The sequence below is a fragment of the Entelurus aequoreus genome, linkage group LG22 (genome assembly GCF_033978785.1).
Source record: "Entelurus aequoreus isolate RoL-2023_Sb linkage group LG22, RoL_Eaeq_v1.1, whole genome shotgun sequence".
Classification (NCBI taxonomy): domain Eukaryota; kingdom Metazoa; phylum Chordata; class Actinopteri; order Syngnathiformes; family Syngnathidae; genus Entelurus; species Entelurus aequoreus.
This window is the reverse complement of record NC_084752.1, coordinates 45,479,405-45,507,159: the sequence shown is the minus strand read 5'-3', so window position 1 is coordinate 45,507,159 and position 27,755 is coordinate 45,479,405. Positions and strand designations below refer to the sequence as shown.

The 27,755-nt window shown below is 35.3% G+C and overlaps 2 protein-coding genes across 3 annotated transcripts in view; one reads left to right on the top strand and one right to left on the bottom strand.

Moving 5' to 3' along the window:
- LOC133639831 (uncharacterized) overlaps positions 1–14,593 on the top strand; it is a 35,862-nt gene extending 21,269 nt beyond the window's left edge. Inside the window, exons 5-8 of one of the 2 annotated variants that reach the window (XM_062033474.1) lie at positions 1,618–1,798; positions 4,341–4,485; positions 12,878–12,922; positions 12,991–14,593. In XM_062033474.1, coding sequence (XP_061889458.1) covers positions 1,618–1,798; positions 4,341–4,485; positions 12,878–12,922; positions 12,991–13,301 — 682 coding nt within the window. In that variant the 3' untranslated portion in view covers positions 13,302–14,593. The remainder of the gene's footprint in view (positions 1–1,617; positions 1,799–4,340; positions 4,486–12,877; positions 12,923–12,990) is intronic. The other variant, XM_062033475.1, reaches the window with a different exon arrangement.
- A 4,820-nt stretch (positions 14,594–19,413) lies between these two features.
- Positions 19,414–25,077, bottom strand: LOC133639517 (translation machinery-associated protein 16-like). The gene is made up of 7 exons (XM_062032873.1): positions 24,974–25,077; positions 24,789–24,898; positions 24,678–24,715; positions 22,568–22,652; positions 22,250–22,398; positions 22,136–22,178; positions 19,414–20,006 (listed from the first exon to the last, which is right to left on the bottom strand). The coding sequence occupies exons 1-7, from the start codon at positions 24,974–24,976 to the stop codon at positions 19,820–19,822; spliced, it is 615 nt and encodes a 204-aa protein (XP_061888857.1). The 5' UTR covers positions 24,977–25,077; the 3' UTR covers positions 19,414–19,819.
- Between the last annotated feature and the right edge of the window lie 2,678 nt (positions 25,078–27,755).

Here is a 27,755-nt window from a genome sequence, read left to right as displayed (position 1 = left end):
GTGTGTGTGTGTGTGTGTGTGTGTGTGTGTGTGTGTGTGTGTGTGTGTGAGACACCCTGTCGACCTGCAAGACACACTTGTACACAAAATATGTCAATATGCATTCGCTGTGTGTGTGTGTGTGTGTGTGTGTGTGTGTGTGTGTGTGTGTGTGTGTGTGTGTGTGTGTGTGTGTGTGTGTGTGTGAGACACCCTGTCGACCTGCAAGTAGGGATGATGTTTGATAAGAAATTATCGAGTTCGAGCCTATTATCGAATCCTCTTATCGAACCGATTCCTTATCGATTCTCTTATGGAGTCCAGATAGGTTGTTGTATATGGAAAAAAACACACAATATTTGGTTTAACAAAAGCTCACTTTTAGTATATAACAAAAAAATAAAATATAATAAATAAATAAATATTGGCTGTTACCCCCCTAAAAAATAAAATAAAATAAATAAATATTGACTGTTGTTACCCAAAGTATATTAAGTGGGATTTTTCAGAGAAACAAATATATACAGTAACACAAAAACAAGCTGTCTCTGTGATCACTATAGGTGTATAAATAATAATATAGTGTTAAATAAAATCAGTCCCTTGGGCACAAAACTGAAAATAATACAGCTCTCCAAAAAGTGCACTTCTGCTGCTATTGGAACATAACTGTTTGTTATGATGCCTTTGACATTTTTGCACTTTATTTCTTTATTGAAAGAAAATTCTATGAGGAGAAAAGTTGTTTGCAAATGTGGTTGCAATGCTAAAAAATGAAAAGTTAAAGCTAAAAAAAGAAATACACTTTATTGAGTGAACATTATTTCTTATAGGGGGAAAGATGTGATGTTATGAGCTAGGGAATATAACAACTACACTACCCAGCATGCAACGGGAGTGACGAGCATGCGCGGTAGCCCTGGAAATTGTCGTCGCATGTCGTCACGCCGGCAGCTAAGAATGAGGTTATGAGCACGCTGTGAAAGTAAACGTCAAGAAGTCAGCCAACACGCCTCGTCTGCATTATTTATAATTAGACAGACAACACATCTACAGTGTGATTTTGTAACGTTTACAAGGAAAGAAAAACAAAAGTTAAAAAAGGGAGATGTGTTGTATATATATGTATGTGCTGCGGTTGCTTTAAGAAGGTTGCGACAGCTGCCGTAAAGGAGGTGCGTTGCTAGCCTGGTTGCTATGTTTCCGGATGGTGGTAAAAGTGTTGGTCATGAGTTTGTACCCTGCTCAATTCTCTCAGTAAAGTTATTCATTGGATTATACCTTTTTGTTTTAAACTTTATTACACCTTGGAGCGCTTTTTCCGGTCCATTGTTTTTCCTGCTTTCGCTATCTGCGCCTAATGACTGAGCTACGTGACGTCATTTCTTGTGATGTCACACGGAGCATTTCTGGTCGGGACGGGATTTGTTCCCAGGGATTCGAATAAAGAACCAACTCTTTTCTTTACTATAGTGGTCTCGATAACGGGTACCGGTTCTCAAAAAGGGATTCGTATCCGAGGACTCGGTTCTATTCTTATTGAACAACCGGGAAAATTGGTTTCGAGTATCATCCCTACCTGCAAGACACACTTGTACACCAACTATGTCAATATGCATTGTCTGTGTGTGTGTGCAGGATCTGCCACTGCGAGGGTGAGGAGGAGTGTCCCCTCATCATGCCATGTCTGTGCACTGGCAGCCTGAGCTTCGTCCATCATGCATGTCTCTACCAGTGGATCAAGTCCTCAGACACACGCTGCTGTGAACTCTGCAAGTACCACTTCATCATGGACACCAAGCTCAAACCACTGCGCAAGGTAGCGCACACACGCACGCACGCACACACACACACACACACACAAACACGAAGCAGCCCTGATACTCACAAGGGTGATACTCACCCCCAGAAAAATGGCAAAAAAACGTGAATAGTTGATGCAAAAATAGAAAACCTTGTGACATTATGACTTTTTCCCTATGTAACTACAACTTTTTCACGTAACATTACAACTTATACTTGTGACATTATGAACTTTTTCACATAACATTACAACTTATATGACATTTTTCACATGTAACTGCCAAATTTTTTCACATAACATTATAACTTATACTCGTGATATTACGACATTTTTCCTATGTAACTACAACTTTTTCACATAACATTACAACTTATATTACAACATTTTTCATATGCAACTACAAAAAATTTTCACATAACATTACAACTTATACTTATGATATTACGACATTTTTCCTATGTAACTACAACTTTTTCACATAACATTACAACTTATATTACAACATTTTTCCTATGTAACTACAACTTTTTCACATAACATTACAACTTATATTACAACATTTTTCATATGTAACTACAACTTTTTTTCACATAACATTACAACTTATACTTATGATATTACGACATTTTTCATATGTAACTACAACTTTTTCACGTAACAACTTATACTTGTAACATTATGAACTTTTTCACATGAAACTACAACTTTTTCACGTAACATTACAACTTATACTCATGATATCACAACATTTTTCACATGTAACTACAACTTTTTCACCAACATTACAATTTATGCTCGTGATATTAAGCATTTTTCACAGGTAATTACAACTTTTTCACGAAACATTACAACTTACACTGGTGATATTTTGACCTTTTTTTTCCTCAACTTTTTTCATGTATTACAATTTTCTTTTCGTGATGTCATCATTTAAGTTTCATGACATTACAGCATTTTTCTCAGAACAAAAATTCTCATAAATCATTCTTGTGACTTTTTTCACGTAAATGTTTTTATTTACACCAAGTATTTCACATTTGTTCCAGGTTACTTTTCTACTTTTTTTGTAATTATAAAATTCTCTTCACTTTTTTTATTTACATAACGCAAACCTTATCATTGTACACTTATATATTCTATACTTTCACCATTTTTAACTTTTTTCTTGTAGTTGTTCAACTTTTTTTTCTCATATTTACAAAGTAATATTACAGATGATGTCTTCACCGCCTTCGACTGCGTAGAAGACCCTAAGAAAAATGGTAGTAGCTGCAAAAATAGAAACCCTAAAAATGCCTTTTTTTTGGTCAAACACATTCAAAATATTTTTTTACACAATAATGAACAATTACACGTAAACTATACATAATATTTGTGCAGTTACACAACATCACGTCTTGTTAAATCATCTTCCTGCTGGAAAATGTTGAGTGAATTGACTTGTTGGACAGCATATGGAGTTACATTCGGGACAAAAGTTTTGTACTTGGAAAATTCAACTTTTAAACTGAAAAATGACATGTTGATGTTGAATGTTAAAAATACACACTATGCACGTACACTTGAAGGCACCATGGTAGGGGACAACACCTATCCTTTTTGTCATGATGCCCCGCCCCTCTCAGTTGAGGACACACCCCCCACAAGAAATTCAGGCCTAAAGTCTGAATCTGATTTACAAAAAAAGAAAGGATTTATTATTTATTTATTTTTATTTATTTATTTTTTTAAATAAGAAAAATAAAATTAAAAAATTAAAAAATTAATTTTTTTTTAAAAAATTTAAAAAAATAAATAAATTAAAAAAAAAATTTTTTTTTAAATAATTTAAAAAAATAAAAATAAAATAAAAATATATATATAAAAAAAATAAAATATATATATAAAAAAAATATAATAAAAAAAAATTAAAAAATTAAAAAAATTAAAAAAGGATTTGAATCTGACAAAAATATATTTGAGAGTAAAAAATGTAAATACCGAATTTATTCGAAATAATCATCAAAATTTGAAATAAATTTAGTGGAGTTATTTTAATTTTGAATGAAAATTTTAAAAAATAGTAATTTGTGTTTTTCGAAATTCACCCTCAAAAAATGACTTTTTTTTTGTTTTGTTTAAACGTTGATTTTTTTTCAAGTTAAAAAACATTTGGACCTTCATAACAGCGCTCTCTGCTGGATTCACAGGTGCAGCACTCTTTCCCCTTGTAGATAGTGCCATCAAACCTTCCCATAAACGAGTAAAGAGAAGGACCTTATTGAATCCCTGGGGCCGAGTCATACCAAAGACTATAAAAATGGGAGCCATTACCTCCCTGCTTGGCACTCAGCATCAAGGGTTGGAATTGGAGGTTAAATCACCAAAAATGATTACCGGGCGCGGCCACCGCTGCTGCTCACTGCTCCCCTCACCTCCCAGGGGGTGATCGAGGGTGATGGGTCAAATGCAGAGAATAATTTCGCCACTTCTAGAGTGTGTGTGACAATCGTTGCTACTTGAACTTGAACTTTTTAACGCCATTTCTCCTGCCTCTCTGGCTCCACCTGCTGGCCAGTGGGAGAAGCTGCACATGTCCAAGAGCGAGAGGAGAAAGATCTTCTGCTCGGTGTTGTTCCACCTGGTGGCCATCATGTGCATGCTGTGGTCCGTCTACATCCTGGTCAGGAGGACCACAGAGGAGATCAAACTGGGGAAGAACGGTGAGTGTCCGACCTTTCTTCTCCTAACAAATCTATTCTTTGGACTTTTGACACATTTGATCACGCAAGTCAAAACCCTCAGCTTAGTTCTCACATCCCTATGGCTTCTCCCACCTAATGTTACAAATGTCTCTTCGTAAAATCACCAGTTGACTCTCAAATAATCTTTCTTCAAGTTGTTTCTTGTAATAGTACGACTATTTTTACATACCACTTTATGATAGGAACGCTCAAAAACTTTCATTCTCATAGACTTTTATCATTTTTATAACTTGATTATTGTCATTTCTATCATAACATTAAGATGTAGTGACTTTTTTTCATACATCTAACTTAATTAATACTTTTTTCTAGTGAATTGTTGTATTCTCCAAACTTTTTTCATATGCAACTACAACTTTTTCTTGCAACGTTACCACGTCTTTCACATGTTACCACCATTTTTTCTCCTCACATTTATTCTTGTAACATTCTCGTGACAATACGACTTCTTCCACGCATGACTACAATTTTTTTCTCTCGTACCGTTCCAGCTGTATTCTCTGAACTTTATGACTTTTTCTCAATTGTAACTACAACTTTTTCTGGTAACATGACAGCTTTATTCTGTTGACATTACGACTTATTTCACATGTAACTGAAAGTTTTTCTCATTACATAACAGCTTCATTCTCTTGATATTACCATTTTTCATATGCAACTACAACTTTTTCTTGCAACGTTATAGTGACGTTACCACGTCTTTCACATGTTACCACCATTTTTTTCTCCTCACATTTATTCTTGTAACATTCTCGTGACAATACGACTTCTTTCACGCATGACTACAATTTTTTTCTCTCGTACCGTTCCAGCTGTATTCTCGGAACTTTATGACTTTTTCTCAATTGTAACTACAACTTTTTCTGGTAACATGACAGCTTTATTCTGTTGACATTACGACTTATTTCACATGTATATGAAAGTTTTTCTCATTACATAACAGCTTCATTGTCTTGATATTACCATTTTTCACATGTAACTACAACTTTTCCCCATAACATTACAACATTGTTCTGGTGACATTACCACTTTTTTCACATGTAAATGCAACTTTTTCCCGTAAAATTATAGCTGTACTCTCGTGACATTATGGCATTTTTCACATTTTACGACAACTTTTTTCCTGGTATTACAGCTTTCTTTTCATGATGTCATCATTTTAGCCTCATGACATCACAGCATTTTTCTCAGAACGTTGATTCCCGTAAATCACGATTTTATTCTCGGGACTTTTTTCACGTAAACGTTTTTTATTTCCACCTAGCATTTTATCTTCATTCTTGTAACTTATCTACTTTATTCTTGTAATCATACACATTTAGGCTCTTTACTTTTTAAAAAAAACGGAATAATTCTTAATAATACTTATTCTTGTAAAGAACTCCCTCAATTTTGGAACTTTCTGACTTTTTCCCCACATATTACAACTTTCATGATTTTCAACAATTTTTTTGTAATAAGACTTTTTCTCAGCATTTTATGATGTTTTTTTCTTATATTTACAGACTAATGTTACAGATGATGTCTTAAAGACTTTCTTACTTCATGTAACATTCAAGCTGTATTCTCCTGACATTACGACATTTTTTCTTACATTTAAATACAACTTTTTCTCGTAACACGACTGCTGTATTCTCCTGATATTACAACATTTTTCTTGGCAACTTTTTTTCTGGTATTACAACTTTCTTTTTGTGATGTCATAATTTTAGTCTCATGACATCACAGTATTTTTTATTACAACTTTAATTCTCTTAAATCACAATTTTATTCTCATTACTTTTTTCACGTAAAGGTTTTTATTTCCACCTAGCATTTAATCTTCATTCCTGTAACTTATCTACTTTTTTCTCGTAATCATACACATTTATGCTCTTTACTTTTTAAAAAAAAACGTATTAATTCTTATTAATATTTATTCTTGTAAAGGACGTATCTTCTAAAAACATTGCAGCCTCAATTTTGGACCTTTCTAAATTTTCCCCCACAGATTACAACTTTCATGATTTTCCACAATTTTTTTTGTAATATTAAGACTTTTTCTCAGCATTTGATGATGTTTTTTTCTTATATTTACAGACTAATGTTACAGATTATGTCTTAGAACATTTTCTTACTTCATGTAACATTCAAGCTGTATTCCCCTGACATTACAACATCTTTTCTGGTATTACAACTTTCTTTTCATGATGTCATCATTTTAGTCTCATGACATCACAGTCTTTTTTTTTTTAACTTTAATTCTCTTAAATCACGATTTTATTCTCTGGACTTTTTTCACGTAAAGGTTTTTATTTCCACCTAGCATTTAATCTTCATTCATGTAACTTATCTACTTTTTTCTCGTAATCATACACATTTATGCTCTTTACTTTTTTTTTAAACGTATTAATTCTTATTAATACTTATTCTTGTAAAGAACTTTTCTTCTAAAAACATTGCACCCTCAATTTTGGAACTATCTGACTTTTTCCCCACATATTACAACTTTCATGATTTTCAACAATTTTTTTGTAATATTAAGACTTTTTCTCATCATTTTATGATGTTTTTCCTCATATTTACGGACTAATGTTACAGATTATGTCTTAGAACATTTTCTTACTTCATGTAACATTCAAGCTGTATTCTCCTGACATTACATCATCTTTTCTGGTATTACAACTTTCTTTTCATGATGTCATCATTTTAGTCTCATGACATCACAACATTTTTCTCAGAACGTTGATTCCCGTAAATCACGATTTTATTCTCGGGACTTTTTTCACTTAGAAGTTTTTTATTTCCACCTAGCATTTAATCTTCATTCATGTAACTTATCTACTTTTTTATCGTAATCATACACATTTATGCTCTTCACTTCTTCTTCTTATTGACTTATTAATGCAACATTATTCTTGTGAAGGACTTTTCTTCCAAAAACATTGCAGCTTTAATTTAGAAAATTTCTGACTTTTTCCCGACGATTTTCAACAATTTTTTTGTAATATTAAGACTTTTTCCTCAGCATTTTATGATGTTTTTCCTCATATTTACAGACGATGTCTTAAAGACTTTCTTTATTCATGTAACATTCAAGCAGTATTCTCCTGACATTACGACATTTTTTCTTACATTTAAATACAACTTTTTCTCATAACACTACTGCTGTATTCTCCTAATATTACAAAAAAATTTCTTGTCAACTTATTTTCTGGTATTACAACTTTCTTTTAGTGATGTCATAATTTTAGTCTAATGACATCACAGTATTTTTTTTAAAAACTTTAATTCTCTTAAATCACTTTTTTATTCTCGGGACTTTTTTTCACGTAAAGGTTTTTATTTCCACCTAGCATTTAATCTTCATTCATGTAACTTATCTACTTTTTTCCTCGTAATACACATTTATTCTCTGCACTTTTTTGACTTATCAATGCAACATTATTATTGTGAAATACTTTTTTTCCAAAAACATTGCAGCTTCCATTCTGGAACATTCCGACTTTTTCCCCAACATATTACAACAATCACGATTTCCTATTATTTTCTTGTAATATTATGACTTTTTTTCTCAACATTTCATATTTACAGACTATTATTACAGATTATTTCTTGGAACTTTAACTAATTATGTACCGTTATATTTTCCTTACAATATGACGACTGTGTTAGTTGTTTTACCGAGTAATATCACGACTTGTTTGTGTGAGCGTTACAACAAGCTGTTTTAGTGTAGATTTGTGTGGTTGCCATCTCCAGTAGTGTGTTGTAGTGTTGTGTGTATCATAGACGCAGCAAATGTAATGATATCCCTCCAACTAAATAAATGTGTACTTCAACCTTTAGGCCAGAATTCTAGCAAATGATGAGAGTACCATGATGGTAAAGGACGACTGATTCCAGCGGTGTCCTTTACAATCATATAAGTAGTCATGATGATGAACTGTACCGTGGAACCTCGATTTACATGCCCTCTGTTTGCAAACCTTTAGATGGAGTCAAATTTAGAAGAGGCAGACCGCCTACATCACATCCTGTTTATGCAGTCCATTACTCCTCAGGGGCCGTACTTATCAAGCTTCTTAGAGTGCCATTTTACACTTAAGTCCTGAGCATTTGCGAAATTTAGTCCTACTCTCAAACTTAAGAATAAAAGCTTTTTATCAACGTTCTTAAGTCTAAGAATCACTCCTACTCTCCACGATATTTAAGAGACCTTCAGAGGTGTCTTAAGTGGTTAGGAGTTGCCAGCAGGGGATGGCACTGAGGCGAGAGAGACGTGCGCCAACGTTCAGGGAACGGAACAATGTTTTTTTTTTTTTGATGACGAGCAGCTGATCAAACGGTATCGTTTAGACAGAGCGGATATTATTTTTGTCACAGATTTAATACTTTTCGATTCCTTGTTGATTTCTGCATGTGTCTGCAGTGGGCTAGTATATATAGAGCCACCCACACCAGTTTCAAATTAGTTGCCTAATTAATGAATTGGAAAGAAAATGTTATGACAGTAGCGTATGTGTGTGGCCGTGAGGTGAGTGACGTCAGTGAGTGTGTGGGCGAGAGAAGAGAGGGAGCGGTAGCGTGAGTGCCGGCGGGGACTAGTTTGTTTTGTATTATTAGAATTATTCTTAAAATTACTCCTAAGAAGTCTGCTAAGAGTTGACTTAAGAGCAAATAATTTCTTCGCTGAAAGCTGCACTTAAAAGTTAGTTATCAAGCGTCTTACTCACACTTTCAGCGAAGTGTAGGACTGAATCTTAAGTGTCACACTCAGAGCTGAATTACGACATTACTATGTGCCGTAAACGGAATTTTAGGTGACGTCATTTCTGTGTCCATAGAAATGACCAATCACGGAAGGGAATCCGTTGTCTAAGAATAAAGAAATATCTTGGAAATATTTAAGTGGACAATGGGAGTGTATATTTTGACAATAAACTACAAAATAATACAAAACAAACTAGTCCTCGCCGGCACTCACGCTACCGCTCCCTCTCTTCTATCGCCCACACACTCACTGACGTCACTCACCTCACGGCCACACACATACGCTACTGTCATAACATTTTCTTTCCAATTAATTAATTAGGCAACTAATTTGAAACTGGTGTGGGTGGCTCTATATATACTAGCCCACTGCAGACACATGCAGAAATCAACAAGGAATCGAAAAGTATTAAATCTGTGACAAAAATAATATCCGCTCTGTCTAAACGATACCGTTTGATCAGCTGCTCGTCATCAAAAAAAACCAAACAATGTTCCGTTCCCTGAACGTTCGCGCACGTCTCTCTCGCCTCAGTGCCATCCCCTGCTGGCAACTCCTAACCACTTAGGACACCTCTGAAGGTCTCTTAAATATCGTGGCGAGTAGGAGTGATTCTTAGACTTAAGAACGTTGATAAAAAGCTTTTATTCTTAAGTTTGAGAGTAGGACTAAATTTCGCAAATTCTCAGGACTTAAGTGTAAAATGGCACTCTAAGAAGCTTGATAAGTACGGCCCCAGGTCTTCTGTGTCTGTTTCTTTTCTTGCCATTCACCAAGTTTTGTCTGTTTTGTTACTCAATAGGAGTAAAAAAAAAAAAGCCAACAAACCAGCCTGGAGAGGAGGAGGGATTTGATGTGGACTTAAAAATGACTATTTGCTGATTTGGCGTTGGCTTTGTTAGTTTCAACTTCTAACTTGTTTATTTCCTCAATTGTGGTACTCTGAGCTGAGTCAGTCTGTCTTAGAATGACTCTGTGTGATCAGAAACACTTTAAATGTGTCCAAACTCTCACGGTCTTGCTGGATTGCTTCGGGTTGCTAGGCAACCACTTTGAGCGAGCGTTTTAGCTCTACAGCCTCCGGCTTGGGGCATTTTCACTTCGAGGATTTTTATCGGCGAAGAGAGATTTGTACCGAAGTCTTTAATCGTGATGAGACCGGACTTTTTTGTATCACCATTCCAGAGCGGACCTTTGTTACAGAAAAGGAAAAAGCGGTAAAGGGACAAAAGTAAGGATGTCCGATAATGGCTTTTTGCCGATATCCGATATTCCGATATTGTCCAACTCTTTAATTACCGATACCGATATCAACCGATACCGATATATACAGTCGTGGAATTAACACGTTATTATGCCTAATTTGGACAACCAGGTATGGTGAAGATAAGGTACTTTTAAAAAAATAATAATAATAAGATAACTAAATTAAAAACATTTGCTTGAATAAAAAAGAAAGTAAAACAATATAAAAACAGTTACATAGAAACTAATAATTAATGAAAATGAGTAAAATTAACTGTTAAAGGTTAGTACTATTAGTGGAGCAGCAGCACGCACAATCATGTGTGCTTACGGACTGTATCCCTTGCAGACTGTATTGATATATATTGATATATAATGTAGGAACCAGAATATTGATAACAGAAAGAAATGGGGGGAGGGAGGTTTTTTGGGTTGGTGCACTAATTGTAAGTGTATCTTGAGTTTTTTATGTTGATTTAATAAAAAAAACCCAAAAAAAACCCGATACAGATAATAAAAAAACCGATACCGATAATTTCCGATATTACATTTTTACGCATTTATCGGCCGATAATATCGGCAGGCCGATATTATCGGACATCCCTAGACAAAAGCCAATGAAGGATCACCTCTCACTGCTGGTTTGTTAGTTAGGTGATCCCAGAGTGTTCAAAAATGCCACAAATATTCGCAGACATAAGGTTTGAAGGATTTTTTGTTTTTTATTGTATGCAACATGGTTGTTAACGTTTTAGAGAGCACCAATGAGACTCTTGTGTGAGTATTAGGGCTGCAACAACTAATCGATTAAATCGATTATAAAAATAGTTGCCGATTAATTTAGTCATCGATTCGTTGGATCTATGCTATGCGCATGCGCAGAGGCTTTTAAAAATAAAAAATAAAAATGCATATTTTTTTTTTTTTACCGGTAAATAAACCTTTATTTATAAACTGCAACATGTACAAACAGCTAAGAAACAATAATCAAAATAAGTATGGTGCCAGTATGCTGTTTTTTTTCAATAAAATACTGGATAGGATAGAAATGTAATTTGTCTCTTTTATCCGATTATTAATCGATTAATCGAAGTAATAATCGACAGATTAATCGATTATCAAATTAATCGTTAGTTGCAGCCCTAGTGAGTATATATAAATATATACACACACATCCATACAAATAATAATATACAAATATATAATATATGCACATACAAACATACATAAATATTACATACATATATATTCCATCCATCCATTTTCTACCGCTTGTCCCTTTCGGGGTCGCGGAGGGTGCTGGAGCCTATCTCAGCTGCATTCGGGCGGAAGGCGGGGATTATACATATAAAATATATAATCGGGCGGTATAGCTCAGGTTGGTGGAGTGGCCGTGCCAGCAAATTGAGGGTTCCAGGTTCGATTCCCGCTTCCACCATCCTAGTCACTGCCGTTGTGTCCTTGGGCAAGACACTTTACCCACCTGCTGCCAGTGCCACCCATACTGCTTTAAATGTAACTTAGATATTGGGTTTCACTATGTAAAGCGCTATATAAAAAAATATATAATATATATATACGTATGTATATATATATATATATATATATATATATATATATATATATATATATATATATATATATATATATATATATATATATATATATATACGTATATATATATAAAGATATAATATATAAAATATATATACATATATAAAATATATATTATACATACAAAATATATATACATATATAAAATATATATATAGATATAATATATATACATATAAAATATATATACATATATAAAATATATATATAGATATAATATATAAAATATATATACATATATAAAATATATATTATACATATAAAATATATATACATATATAAAATATATATACACATATACAAATATATATACATATATAATATATACATATACAATACATATGTATATACAATATGTAATACACATAATATACACATATACAAATATAAAAATTATATATACACATAATATATACATATATAATGTATATGTATATATACATTATACATACATATATAAATACATTATATGTACATATATACAAACATTGTATATACATATATGTACAATAGTGTCTTCAAAGTGTGCATTTTTGACTAAAATAAGGACTTTTGTCAGGGCAAGAAGAAATGATGCATGTTTCTTAAGAGGAAGTCTGCTTCTCTAGACAATATTTTAGAACATGTTGAAGAAGCAAATAATAAATCAGTATGCAAATGGAGGCTCCACTGTACATCCATCAAAGTATTGATAGAAGGTACAAATCCATCAAGAGAAATTAACACTGTTGCTTGCAGAGGAGTTATGGAGGGTTTCTCTCCTGAAGTACTATACTCCAGAGGGTAAGCACAGCTTTGCACCACCCAGGGCGCCCCCTGCAGGCTGATTAAAGATGGTGCGTGTCTTCCAGGCGTGCTGGAGTGGCCCTTCTGGACCAAACTGATCGTGGTGGCCATCGGCTTCACGGGTGGCCTGATCTTCATGTACATCCAGTGCAAGGTCTACCTGCAGCTGTGGCGCCGCCTCAAGGCCTTCAACCGCATCATCACCGTGCAGAACTGCCCCGACAAGAACACGCACCGCCGCCCGCCCACCGGCCCCCGCTCCGCCAACGGCAAGCGCGAGACGGCGGAGGTGTCAGCGGGCCCAGCGCCGGGGACCCACCTGGACTCAGACGCCTCCCTGGAGGGCACGGTGGCACCCAGGCAGAACCCCGTGTGACCAAACGAGGCTGGACCTGCATCCAAGTGTTTGTCTCTCTCCAGGCCGGCAGGACCGATTGGCTCCTGGTGCCATGGAGGCCGAGGACCCCCAAAAAGGCTTGCAAGGACCATTTTTGTCCTGCTTTTTGACGCTTTCACTCTTTCTTTGTACTTTTCAAAGCGCCTGGCTTTTTAGGTTTCTTTCAAAACGGGACTGGCACACATTTTCTGGCATCTGACGTAGTGTCAGAGCCCTGTTGTGTTGAGAGCGATTGTCGCAGAGTATTTTTATATTATCAGTTCCCCAATTAAAAGGGGAAATTACCTTTTTTTTTTTTTTTATAATTGTGTCTGTCATTTACGATCCTTATGTAAGACAAGAACATATGTTATTCTTCTTTTATGCATTCTAACTCATAAATAAAGGCTAGCAAAAGTCAGCTAACAATGAAGCTAAAGGGAATCACTCTATTCCACCTATAAAGCGCTCTAAAAACTTCCATTAAGGTTTTATATACACAGTATAAATATAATGTAGTAACGGGCACATTCATATTTACATGTAATATATACACATATATATATATTTTGCTCATTTTAAGCATCATAACGTTCTCTATTCCGTCAACAACAACACCACTACTACTCATGGCAGACTTCATGAGAGACAACAAAGACGACTTTGGGACAAATGATGATCCATAACCTTAGATTTTTGAGCCTGAATATAAGGAGGATGAGCAACAAGTTTTCGAAGCAGAGTGCTAAACAGATCCAGTTTTATTGAAACTCATATATAAAGGCTAGCAAAAGTCAGCTAACAATGAAGCTAAAGGCAATCACTCTATTCCACCTATAAAGCGCTCTAAAAACTTCCATTAAGGTTTTATATACACAGTATAAATATAATGTAGTAACGGGCACATTCATATTTACATGTAATATATATACATATATATTTTGCTCATTTTAAGCATCATAACGTTCGCTATTCCGTCAACAACAACACCACTACTACTCATGGCAGACCTCATGAGAGACAACAAAGACTACTTTGGGACAAATGATGATCCATAACCTTAGATTTTTGAGCCTGAATATAAGGAGGATGAGCAACAAGTTTTCGAAGCAGAGTGCTAAACAGATCCAGTTTTATTGAAACTCATAAATAAAGGCTAGCAAAAGTCAGCTAACAATGAAGCTAAAGGGAATCACTCTATTCCACCTATAAAGCGCTCTAAAAACTTCCTTTAAGGTTTTATATACACAGTATAAATGTAATGTAGTAACGGGCACATTCATATTTACATGTAATATATATACATATATATTTATATATATATATTTTGCTCATTTTAAGCATCACAACGTACGCTATTCCGTCAACAACACCACCACTACTACTCATGGCAGACTTCATGAGAGACAACAAAGACGACTTTGGGACAAATGATGATCCATAACCTTAGATTTTTGAGCCTGAATATAAGGAGGATGAGCAACAAGTTTTCGAAGCGGAGTGCTAAACAGATCCAGTTTTATTGAAACTCATAAATAAAGGCTAGCAAAAGTCAGCTAACAATGAAGCTAAAGGGAATCACTCTATTCCACCTATAAAGCGCTCTAAAAACTTCCATTAAGGTTTTATATACACAGTATAAATGTAATGTAGTAACGGGCACATTCATATTTACATGTAATATATATACATATATATTTTGCTCATTTTAAGCATCATAACGTTCGCTATTCCGTCAACAACAACACCACTACTACTCATGGCAGACTTCATGAGAGACAACAAAGACGACTTTGGGACAAATGATGATCCATAACCTCAGATTTTTGAGCCTGAATATAAGGAGGATGAGCAACAAGTTTTCGAAGCGGAGTGCTAAACAGATCCAGTTTTAGTGAAGCTCATAAATAAAGGCTAGCAAAAGTCAGCTAACAATGAAGCTAAAGGGAATCACTCTATTCCACCTATAAAGCGCTCTAAAAACTTCCATTAAGGTTTTATATACACAGTATAAATGTAATGTAGTAACGGGCACATTCATATTTACATGTAATATATATACATATATATTTATATATATATATTTTGCTCATTTTAAGCATCATAACGTTCTCTATTCCGTCAACAACAACACCACTACTACTCATGGCACACTTCATGAGAGACAACAAAGACTACTTTGGGACAAATGATGATCCATAACCTTAGATTTTTGAGCCTGAATATAAGGAGGATGAGCAACAAGTTTTCGAAGCGGAGTGCTAAACAGATCCAGTTTTAGTGAAACACTAAGCAATATGTAGCAGTATTGCTAAGTGCTAAATAAGAAATACAAACTACCAACATTATAAAACAATCACTTACTGTATAGTGTCTGCTCTCACTGGGACGCTAACTGATGGGATGTTTATATCTTCCCGTTTACATGAAGAATTCATCAAAATGCTCATAATTAAAAAAAGATGGGCAAAAACAAGCGTCTTTTTGTGTCTCTCACGCCACGTCCAGGTCTAAGTTGACCAACTTCTCGGTTTATGTCCACAACCTTCTACTATCCTGGTGAGAGGCATGATTTGTAATCTAGAATTAACTTTCACCAGCTCAGAGGCCATGCAGCAGCAGCAGCAGCAGCAATATGTCAATACAGCAGCATAAGCTAGTTAGCTCTCTGTGATCACGGCGCCACTAAAAGTAGTTCCTCAGGTTTATCGCTCCACAATAACGATATCACAAATACTTGGTGAGTATTCAGGTCCTGACATGCAGTACTGCTGGGTGTTTTTGTAGAGGGCTTTACGGGCGCAGTGGTGTACTCCCACGTTAGCCACCTCCTACTTGCCGTATTTTATGAATTAGAATGTATATAAAAGAAAGAAAAACATGTTTTTGTCTTACATTGGGATTGTGAATGATAGGCTGAATTCCATAAAAAGTGCAGTTGCCCTTTAATCAGCAGGTGTATTTACACAGCACACATGGCATCTGTAAAGCTGAAGTTTACTGTGGCATCTATGAAGAGTTCAGTGAGTGATCAAATATAGCAGAAAAATATTATATTCAATGTAACACATTATTATTTGGATTATATTTACTACATAAATATATATGATCAAATTGATTAAATCAGGGGACTATTTGTGGTCCGCAGCTCATTTTTTATATTATATTTTTAAAAATATGACAAAAAACAACCCATTAAAGAGTGGAACAAAAGAGAAAACTGGTGTAAGGTAACAAGAAAGTGTTGACAATATTGACACTGATAACACAAAGCTGCCAGTTTTTTACTTTAAAACTGTCATTGCTCAAAACTTAATAAAAACTTATAATCCACAGATAGATCTGAAGTTGATCTAGTTGAAGAGTTGAAAGTAAAAATAATATATATTGATATATGACTTATTTTTAACACTTTTAGGGATCCCAGAGACTTTTTGTCTGATTTTTTTTTTAAACGGTCATTGCTCAAAAATAATTATAAACCAAAATCGACGTTATGAAATACTTCCCTATTTAAGGCTCCAATTACTTTACATCAAATATTCCACTTTTTGGGGGGGGAAATATCACACATTTTGTGTTTTTGATAATAAATAAAGAGGGCATAAAGCACAACACAAATTTAACTTGATGTCAATTAATAGATCTGAAGTTGACCTATAAATATTTAGGCGTGGAAAGTTTAAAAAAAAAAAAGAAACTTATGTTCAACACTTGAATGACTGAAACCCCTTTGGGGGTAAAAATATATCATGTAGAGATGTCCGATAATATCGGCCGATAAATGCTTTAAAATGTAATATCGGAAATGATCGGTATCGGTTTCAAAAAGTACAATTTTTGACTTTTTAAAACGCCGCTGTACGGAGTGGTACACGGCCGTAGGGAGAAGTACAGAGCAGTTGCGTCTCCCAGTCATACTTGCCAACCCTCCCGATGTTCCAGGGAGAAAATCTCCCGAGGCAACCATTCTCCCCGAATTTCTCCCGATTTCCACCCAGACAACAATATTGAGGGCGTGCCTTAAAGGCACTGCCTTTGCGTGGCGGCCCAATCACATAATATATCTACGGCTTTTCACACACACAAGTGAATGCAACAGCCATACAGGTCACACTGAGGGTGGCCGTATAAACAACTTTAAAGGCCTACTGAAATGAATTTTTTTTATTTAAACGGGAATAGCAGATCCATTCTGTGTGTCATACTTGATCACTTCGCGATATTGCCATATTTTTGCTGAAAGGATTTAGTAGAGAAAATCGACGATAAAGTTCGCAACTTTTGCTGGCTGATAAAAAAAAAGCCTTGCCTGTACCGGAAGTAGCGTGACGTCACAGGAGCTAGTATTCCTCACAATTCCCCGTTGTTTACAATGGAGCGAGAGAGATTCGGAGCGACAAAGCGACGATTACCCCATTAATTTGAGCGAGGATGAAAGATTCGTAGATGAGGAACGTTACAGTGAAGGACTTGAGAGGCAGTGATGGACGTATCTTTTTTCGCTCTGACCGTAACTTAGGTACAAGCTGGCTCATTGGATTCCACACTCTCCTTTTTTTATTGTGGATCACGGATTTGTATTTTAAACCACCTGGGATACTATATCCTCTTGAAAATGAGAGTCGAGAACGCGAAATGGACATTTAAAGTGACTTTTATCTCCACGACAATACATCGGTGACACACTTAGCTACTGCGCTAACGTGATAGCATCGTTCTCAAATGAAGATAGAAACAAAATAAATAAACCCCTGACTGGAAGGATAGACAGAAGATCAACAATACTATTAAACCATGTACATGTAACTACACGGTTAAAAATTCTCAGCCTGGTAAGGCTTAACAATGCTGTTGCTAACGACGCTAAGGCTAATTTAGCAACTTAGCAACCGGACCTCACAGAACTATGATAAAAACATTAGCGCTCCACCTACGCCAGCCAGCCCTCATCTTCCCATCAACACCCGTGCTCACCTGCGTTCCAGCGATCGACGGCGCGACGAAGGACTTCATCCGTGGGTTTGGCGGCAAGCATCGGCTAGGCGTAGTAAGTAGTCCTTGTTGTGTTGCTGTAAGTATTGTACTTAGCCGCTAATACACCGATCCATCCCACCTACAACGTTCTTATTTGCAGCCTCCATTGTTCATTAAACAAATTGCAAAAGATCCACCAACACAGATGTCCAGAATACTGTGGAATTTTGTCGAAGAAAACAAGAGGTTTTTCTATCGGGTCCGATGGGGTCCAACCACTTCCGTGCATTTTGTGACGTCACGCGCATAAATCATATCCAAAGGAGTTTTTCAACCGGAAGTGTGGCGGGAATTTTAAAATGTCACTTTATAAGTTAACCCGGCCGTATTGGCATGTGTTGCAATGTTAAGATTTCATCATTGATATATAAACTATCAGACTGCGTGGTCGCTAGTAGTGGCTTTCAGTAGGCCTTTAACACCGTTACAAATATGCGCCACACTGTGAAGCCACACCAAACAAGAATGACAAACACATTTCGGGAGAACATCCGCACCGTTACACAACATAAACACAACAGAACAAATACCCAGAACCCCTTGCAGCACTAACTCTTCCGGGACGCTACAATATACACCCGCCCACCTCAACCTCCTCATGCTCTCTCAGGGAGAGAATGTCCCAAATTTCAAGCTGCTGTTTTGAGGCATGTAAAAAAAAATAATGCACTTTGTGACTTCAATAATAAATATGGCAGTGCCATGTTGGCATTTATTTCCATAACTTGAGTTGATTTATTTTGGAAAACCTTGTTACATTGTTTAATGCATCCAGCGGGGCATCACAACAAAATTAGGCACAATAATGTGTTCATTCCACCACTGTATATATCGGTTGATATCGGAATCGGTAATTAAGAGTTGGACAATATTGGATATCGGCTAAAAAAGCCATTATCTGACATCTCTAATATAATGTATTGGTTTTGAAGAAGTAAAAATTCTAAATGGCCCCCGCACGCTTTCATTTTTTCAGTGTGCGTCCTTCAGTGAAACCCCTGGGTTAAATGACGCCTGGTACTCTCTGCGGCTGAGTAACAAACCCCACTCGCCGCGATATTAGGGAATACAAAAGTTGGCCTTGAAAACAAAAAAAATGAAATGTTTATTTTCTGGCAATCTTCCCTTCTTTTTGGACAATCTACAACGCAGCGTGTGAAATCATGATTCTAAGGTTAATAAATACAATCTTTGACTTAAAAAGGTGCTCGGCTGACAATGAGTCTTTCAAACCTCCTTTTAGCACTTTTCTACCAGAAAATGACTTTTTCCTATCTTTGACTGGATGAAGAATATTAATGCAATATTGAGGTTACAGACTCTTGTTTGTTTGATGAATAAAGAGTGAAAGTGAAAGCTTGTCTACCTGCTGTTAAGTGATTGTTGTAGATCTGGCGCCATCTGCTGGTTAAACATATATCGCACCACTCCAAATGTTCTATTGACTAAGAAGGCGTCTCCAAACCTGAAGTCAATTGGAGTCAAGAAGACATGTTTTCGTTTTCATCTGGCCGCTCCTCATCTGACTCTTCTTCCTCTTTTTTGATTTCTTCTTCTTCTTCTTCAGCTGCTTCGTTCTTCTCTCCTTGGTCCGTCACTTCCAAGCCTTGGTTTGAAACCTTCCTCAGTTTAATATTTGGAAGTTTCTTCAAGTCTCCCGTCCATTCCCTGCATAAAAGAGGACTGTTAGGAAACTGTGGCGCCCCCTTGAGGCTCATTAGGAAAACTGTTCACAATTCAAATGGCAGAAAATGTAAAACTATATAATGCATTAAAAAAACATCCTCTGACTTGCCTCGTGTTGACTTTAAATGTTTTCCTCAAGGCTAATTTCTACGTACCGTATTTTTCTGACTATATGTCGCAGTTTTTTTCATAGTTTGGCCGGGGGTGCGACTTATACTCAGGAGCGACTTATGTGTGAAATGATTAACAGATTAGCGTAAAATATCAAATAATATTATTGATGTCATTCACGTAAGAGACTAGACGTATAAGATTTCATGGGATTTAGCGATTAGGAGTGACAGATTGTTTGGTAAACGTATAGCATGTTCTATATGTTATAGTTATTTGAATGACTCTTACCATAATATGTTACGTTAACATACCAGTTGGTTATTTATGCCTCATATAACGTACACTTATTCAGCCTGTTGTTCACTATTCTTTAGACATTTTAAATTGCCTTTCAAATGTCTATTCTTGCTGTTGGCTTTTATCAAATACATTTCCCCCAAAAATGCGACTTATATATGTTTTTTTCCTTCTTTATTATGCATTTTCGGGCGGTGCGACTTATACTCCGGAGCAGCTTATACTCTGAAAAATGCGGTAACTAAATAAATTCATGTGAACTCGGGCTGCATGGAAAAAAAAAATCAATTGACAATTCATATTCTTTGCGGCACGGAATTAAATTTCTGATTTTAAAAAATCTGATTTTATTTTTTTTTTAAATTGTTTTACATTTTATAAGAATCCCCTCACTATTTGAGGACTTAACGACTGTCTGTCACTCTATAAAAAGCTAAATGTTGATGAATGAATTTGTCCTTCATTTATTTGTGGCAGCTTTAATCGTTTAAAGCAGTCACTTTCAAACTGTGGCTAAAGAATAACTTAATTATATATTAAAAGACTGTGTTACTGTTCAAAATGTGTGTAATGTTACCGTGGCCAAAAATATCAAAAAATACTTCTTAAAAAAACCCTCCATCTTGTTTTTAATGACTACTTAGGCCTATTACGCTACAGCTAGGGGTGTAATGGTACGTGTATTTGTATTGAACCGTTTCGGTTCGGTTCGGAGGTGTACCGAACGAGTTTCCACACGGACATACTAAGTAGCGTAACGCACGTTGTGTAAACAATGCACACCGAGGCACAACACACGGCATGCTAGCAGCTAACGGGCTAGGATAGACTGACCATACGTCCTCTTTTCCCCGGACATGTCCTCTTTTGCGGAGCTGTCAGGGCGGAGTTTCTTAAATGCCTCAAATGTCCGGCATTTTGAGTTAGGGTTGCGTGTATTTTCAATGTACGTTCAGGGTTAAGAAGGGGTTAAAAACAAAACAAACAGCAGCATTGGTGAGGGAGGGGCAGAGACAGAGAGAGAGAGAGAGTTATGATAAACACGCATGCGTCGCCAGGCTCTGCTTTTTATCCATAGATTTATCAGATTAAATTTTTTATTATCTATAGCAGGGGTGTCAAAAGTGTGCCCCGGAGGCCATTTGCGGCCCACAGCTAATGTTTTAAAGGCCCACGGCACATTCTAAAAATACTACTAAAATAAACAAAAACATAAAAAAGCTTAAAGGTTAAAAGTAATTTAGAAAAAGTTGCAATGTTGACTAATAAACCAAAGCTGTTTTTTTTTCTTTCAAACTGTCATTTCTCAAAACATAATATTGAATCAAAATCAATGTTATTATGAATTATTGACCTATCCAAGGTTCCCATTACTTCACATCAAATATTACACTAAGAAAAATATTTTTGGTGGAAGATTTTGCAAATTTGGTAAATAACCAAAACATTTATATTTTGTGGTTTTCTTACTGTACCGAAAATGAACCGAACCGTGACCTCTAAACCGAGGTACGTACCGAAACAACATTTTTGTGTACCGTTACACCCCTAGCTACAGCATTTTAAAGTTGGTCATTATGGTGGTACTTGGGAGAGCCACAGGGTTTCCTGAGGTGGTACTTGGTGAAATAAACACAGATGAAGAGTGTCCAAGACCAACTACTGGATAGACAAGAGTGGAAATAAATGATTGAACTTGCCTGAAACTTTTCAGATGTTTTGTGTTGATGAAGTCTGGGATCTCTGAAGAAGAGGAGAAGTACATTAAACACAACATAGAATGTTGATAAATAGTGGAGGTTTACGACACCGACCGAATCCCACGCCCTCGTACTGCGCTCGCTCCCGCTCGGTGGTCTGCTTGATGAAGCTCTCTCTGGCGGCGTGGAGACGACCCTGGCGACCTTTGATGCTGTTCACCAGCTCGATTTGCTCCAGCTCAGATTCAAACCTCTTCAGGTACCTACACACACATTATGTAATACACACATAACCTCTTCAGGTACCTACACACACATTATGTAATACACACATAACCTCTTCAGGTACCTACACACACATTATGTAATACACACATAACCTCTTCAGGTACCTACACACACATTATGTATTACACACCTATTATTACTCACCTTTCAATGATGTCACAGGCATCTTTCTTAGTGTACCTCGTCTTTTCTGGGTCTAGTTGTCCCTGGAACCACAGCAGCTTCTCCCCTATGTTTGACAAGGTAATATTGCTATTAAATGATGCATAATTAATAACAACAAGGTAATATTGCTATTAAATGATGCATAATTAATAACAACAAGGTAATATTGCTATTAAATGATGCATAATTAATAACAACAAGGTAATATTGCTATTAAATGATGCATAATTAATAACAACAAGGTAATATTGCTATTAAATGATGCATAATTAATAACAACAAGGTAATACTGCTATTAAATGATGCATAATTAATTACAACAAGGTAATACTGCTATTAAATTATGCATAATTAATAACAACAAGGTAATACTGCTATCAAATTATGCATAATTAATAACAACAAGGTAATATTGCTAGTAAATGATGCATAATTAATAACAACAAGGTAATACTGCTAGTAAATGATGCAAGAGTGTCCGCCCTGAGATCGGTAGGTTGGAGTTCAAATCCCAGCCGAGTCATACCAAAGACTATAAAAATGGGAACCATAACCTCCCTGCTTGGCACTCAGCAACAAAGGGTTGGAGTTGGGGGTTAAATCACCAAAATGATTCCCGGGCGCGGCGCCGCTGCTGCCCACTGCTCCCCAAGGGGATGGGACAAATGCAGAGGACAAATTTCACCACATTGTCATGTCTGTGTTCATGTTTTTGTTTGGCCATGTGCTGTTTTGTTTTTTGGACACTTCCTTAGTTCCTGGTTTCACTTCCTGGTTTTGTTTTGTTTCCATGGTTACTCATTAGTTTCACCTGTTCCACGTTTGGACTCACACACACCTGTCTCACGTTTTCACATTGTCATGTCACGCACCTGTTCACAGTTAGTCACGCACCTGTTTTCACTTATCATGTCACTATATAGGCTTTTCTGTTTCTGTTGTTCGTCCTGGCGACATCACCCATTCATGCCATGTCCACAGTTCCTTGTCACGTTAGTTCTTGTTTCATCTCTTGTCACGTAAGTTTTTGTTTGTTTAATGTTCATAGTTCTCCGCCATTGTGCGCGCCCTTTGTTTTTCTAGTCAAGTTTTTTACCTCCGCTGTGAGCGCCTTTTGTTTGTACCTTTTGTTTGAGTTTATAGTAATAATTAAATATGTCTTTACCTGCACGCCACGTCCGTTCCAATTCTTTTGCACCACGGGAGAGCAAACCACGCCACAGACCAAGTTATGACACACATCTAGTGTGTGTGTGACAATCATTGGTACTTTAATCTTAATCTTTAATAATTAATAACAAGGTAATATTGCTATTAAATGATGCATAATTAATAACAACAAGGTAATATTGCTATTAAATGATGCATAATTAATAACAACAGCGTAATACTGCTATTAAATGATGCATAATTAATAACAACAAGGTTATATTGCTATTAAATGATGCATAATTAATTACAACAAGGTAATATGGCTATTAAATGATGCATAATTAATAACAACAAGGTAATATGGCTATTAAATGATGCATAATTAATAACAACAAGGTAATATTTGTATTAAATGATGCATAATTAATAACAAGGTAATATTGCTATTAAATGATGCATAATTAATAACAACAAGGTAATATTGCTATTAAATGATGCATAATTAATAACAACAAGGTAATATTGCTATTAAATGATGCATAATTAATAACAACAAGGTAATGTTGGTATTAAATGATGCATAATTAATAACAACAAGGTAATATTGCTATTAAATGATGCATAATTAATAACAACAAGGTAATGTTGGTATTAAATGATGCATAATTAATAACAACAAGGTAATATTGCTATTAAATGATGCATAATTAATAACAACAAGGTAATATTGCTATTAAATGATGCATAATTAATAACAACAAGGTAATATTGCTATTAAATGATGCATAATTAATAACAACAAGGTAATATTGCTATCAAATGATGCATAATTAACAACAAGGTAATATTGCTATTAAATGATGCATGATTAATAACAACAAGGTAATATTGCTATTAAATGATGCATAATTATTAACAATGTATCGCAACAACTTACCAATGCTATTCAGACGCGCCGCTTTGCCAATTTTCTGTCTGTAGAAACAAAATAATATAATTGACAATGTTTAATAGCAGAAAAAAAGAATATATATTGATTTTAAAGCACCTTTCTTTCTTTTGAAGTCTTATTTCCTCGCTGGCCAAGGAAGCAGCTTTCCTGCTGTACGGATGGACAACCTTCTCCGCAGGTTTGCCTTTTGGTTTCCGATTCTTCGGCTGAAAATGCAATGAAATATTAAAGTGTTGTTAATTATGTACATTTTATTGACATTATTAATGACGTAGCTTTACCATTTTAAGGGCTGTGTAGCACGTGCTTGTTCGATGTTGACAACATGGACCGGAAATGGAAGCTGTCCGTTTGGGAATTATGTCCGGGCAAAATAGAGAAAAATAAACTGTTCCTACTCATAAAACATAAAAATAAAATAAAACTGTTTATGCGCATTGTTATTTTTTAATTAAAAGGACTAAATTAAATGTTATATGCGATGCTGCCGTACCCTTTTTTATCGGCTATAATCATGCTGTTCAATGTTGATAATAAATATGCATAGAAATGGACCGGAGGCGGAAGCTGTCCGTTTGGCAATTTCTCCGGGCAAAATACAGCAAAAGAACATGTTCCCACCCTTAAAAAGCCGGTAAAAACACAATATAATATATACATATGTTAACATACAGAATATATTTATAGGTCATCTAAAAAAAACCGCAACAGTAAACGGGCACAATTGGCAATAAAAGTGTTTTGAGTTTTTTTTAAACTTAATTCATAAAATAAAAAAATACAAGTACGTCTATATTACGGGGAGGACATGCAAACTCTATCCAATATCTATTTATTTTAAAATAAAATGATAACATATACATCAAATTAACAAACTGTTAAATGTTTTTGTTTTTTATTTATCCATCCATCCATTTTCCTACCGCTTGTCCCGGATTTATTGTTCTGCACTGTAATTTCTACCTAGCAGACGAAAGTCCTAAACCAGCTGTGTTCAAAGTTTGTAAAACAAAATTAAACCATTCATATTTGGGGGGAAATAAAGCAATAAAGCACATGTGTTTAATGTAATGAGACTGACTATAAAATAAATACTAATAACATTAACAAAAAAAAATATTTATTGTCTTTAGATAAAAAAAACATTCAGACTTTTTACAAAATATGTTACTATTTAAAAAATGGGGGATAAAAGTGTGAAAAGTCACAATGCATTTATTGTAAGACAGAACATAAGTGATTTATTGCCTTTAAATTAGTTTTAAAAAATACAAAAAAAACCTCAATGTATTTGATGTATTGGAATGAAATAAGTAATAATGACGTTAATAAAATGCGATTTACAGTATTTAAATACATGCAAAAAAATGTGTAACATTTTCACAAAATTAAAAAATATATATGTTAAAAATACAAAAAAAATATAAAATGGAGAAGATAACTGCCTTTATTAATTATAAATTGGAGAAATGTACGTCTTACTGGGAAAACTTGGTCAATTAGGTCACGCCCCATAAGCCTGACTTTAATTTTTCGAATTAGTGATTGTACTGCTTAAAAAAATAAAAATAAAAAAAGGATTACTCCCTATATATATATATATATATATATATATATATATATATATATATATATATATATATATAGAGGGAGTAATCCTTTTTTTATTTTTATTTTTTTAAGCAGTACAATCACTAATATGTGTATATATATATATATATATATATATATATATATATATATATATATATATATATATATATATATATATATATATATATATATATACATATATATATATATATATATATATATATATATATATATATATATATATATATATATATATATATATATAGGGAGTAATCCTTTTTTTATTTTTATTTTTTTAAGCAGTACAATCACTAATTCGAAAAATTAAAGTCAGGCTTATGGGGCGTGACCTAATTGACCAAGTTTTCCCAGTAAGACGTACATTTCTCCAATTTATAATTAATAAAGGCAGTTATCTTCTCCATTTTATATTTTTTTTGTATTTTTAACACATATATTTTTTAATTTTGTGAAAATGTTACACATTTTTTTGCATGTATTTAAATACTGTAAATCGCATTTTATATATCTGTTTATATTATTTTATTTTATTTCTTATTAATATTATTAAAAATGTATTATTATTTATTTTTTCTTTATTTAATTGATGTATTTGCAAATACTACTTTGTTTTTCTGCTGTTTCTTTCTTTTTTTGGGGTGAGGGGTTGGGGGGTGGTATGGTTGGGATATAAACAAAAAATACTTTGACATTTAGGGCAGACAACAGATATATGATGTATGTAAATATGATGTAATGGATAGGAATGTCTGAAGCTGGATGTCAATAAAAAAAATTTTTATTTTTTTTTAAAAAAGCCAGAAATTTGTGGGTAAGTAGCTGTTGCTAGAGAAGATTTGGACACCATCCATCCATCCATTTTCTACCGCTTGTCCCTTTTGGGGTCGCGGGGGGTGCTGGAGCCTATCTCAGCTGCATTCGGGCGGAAGGCGGGGTACACCCTGGACAAGTCACCACCTCATCACAGGGCCAACACAGACAGACAACATTCACACACTAGGTGCCATTTAGTGTTGCCAATCAACCTATCCCCAGGTGCATGTCTTTGGAGGTGGGAGGGGCCTAACCCCAGGTGCATGTCTTTGGAGGTGGGAGGGGCCTAACCCCAGGTGCATGTCTCTTGGGGGTGGGAGGAAGCCGGAGTAGAACCCAGGCAGTCACATGCAAACTCCACACAGAAAGATCCCGAGCGCAGCATCGAACCCAGGACTACTCAGGACCTTCGTATTGTGAGGCACATGCACTAACCCCTGCTCCACCGTGCTGCCCAGATTTGGACACTGTTGTCCTAAATGTTGAAGCCCCGCCTCTTTCTCCCATGCAAACAAAGCAGGAAGTGAACGCAAACATGCCAATCATCCAGAGAGTGTGTCACACCTGCTCCCCTCCCCCTCCCCCACCCTCTCTTGCGTACCTGCAGCAGGAATGTGTGTGTGTGTGTGTGCATGC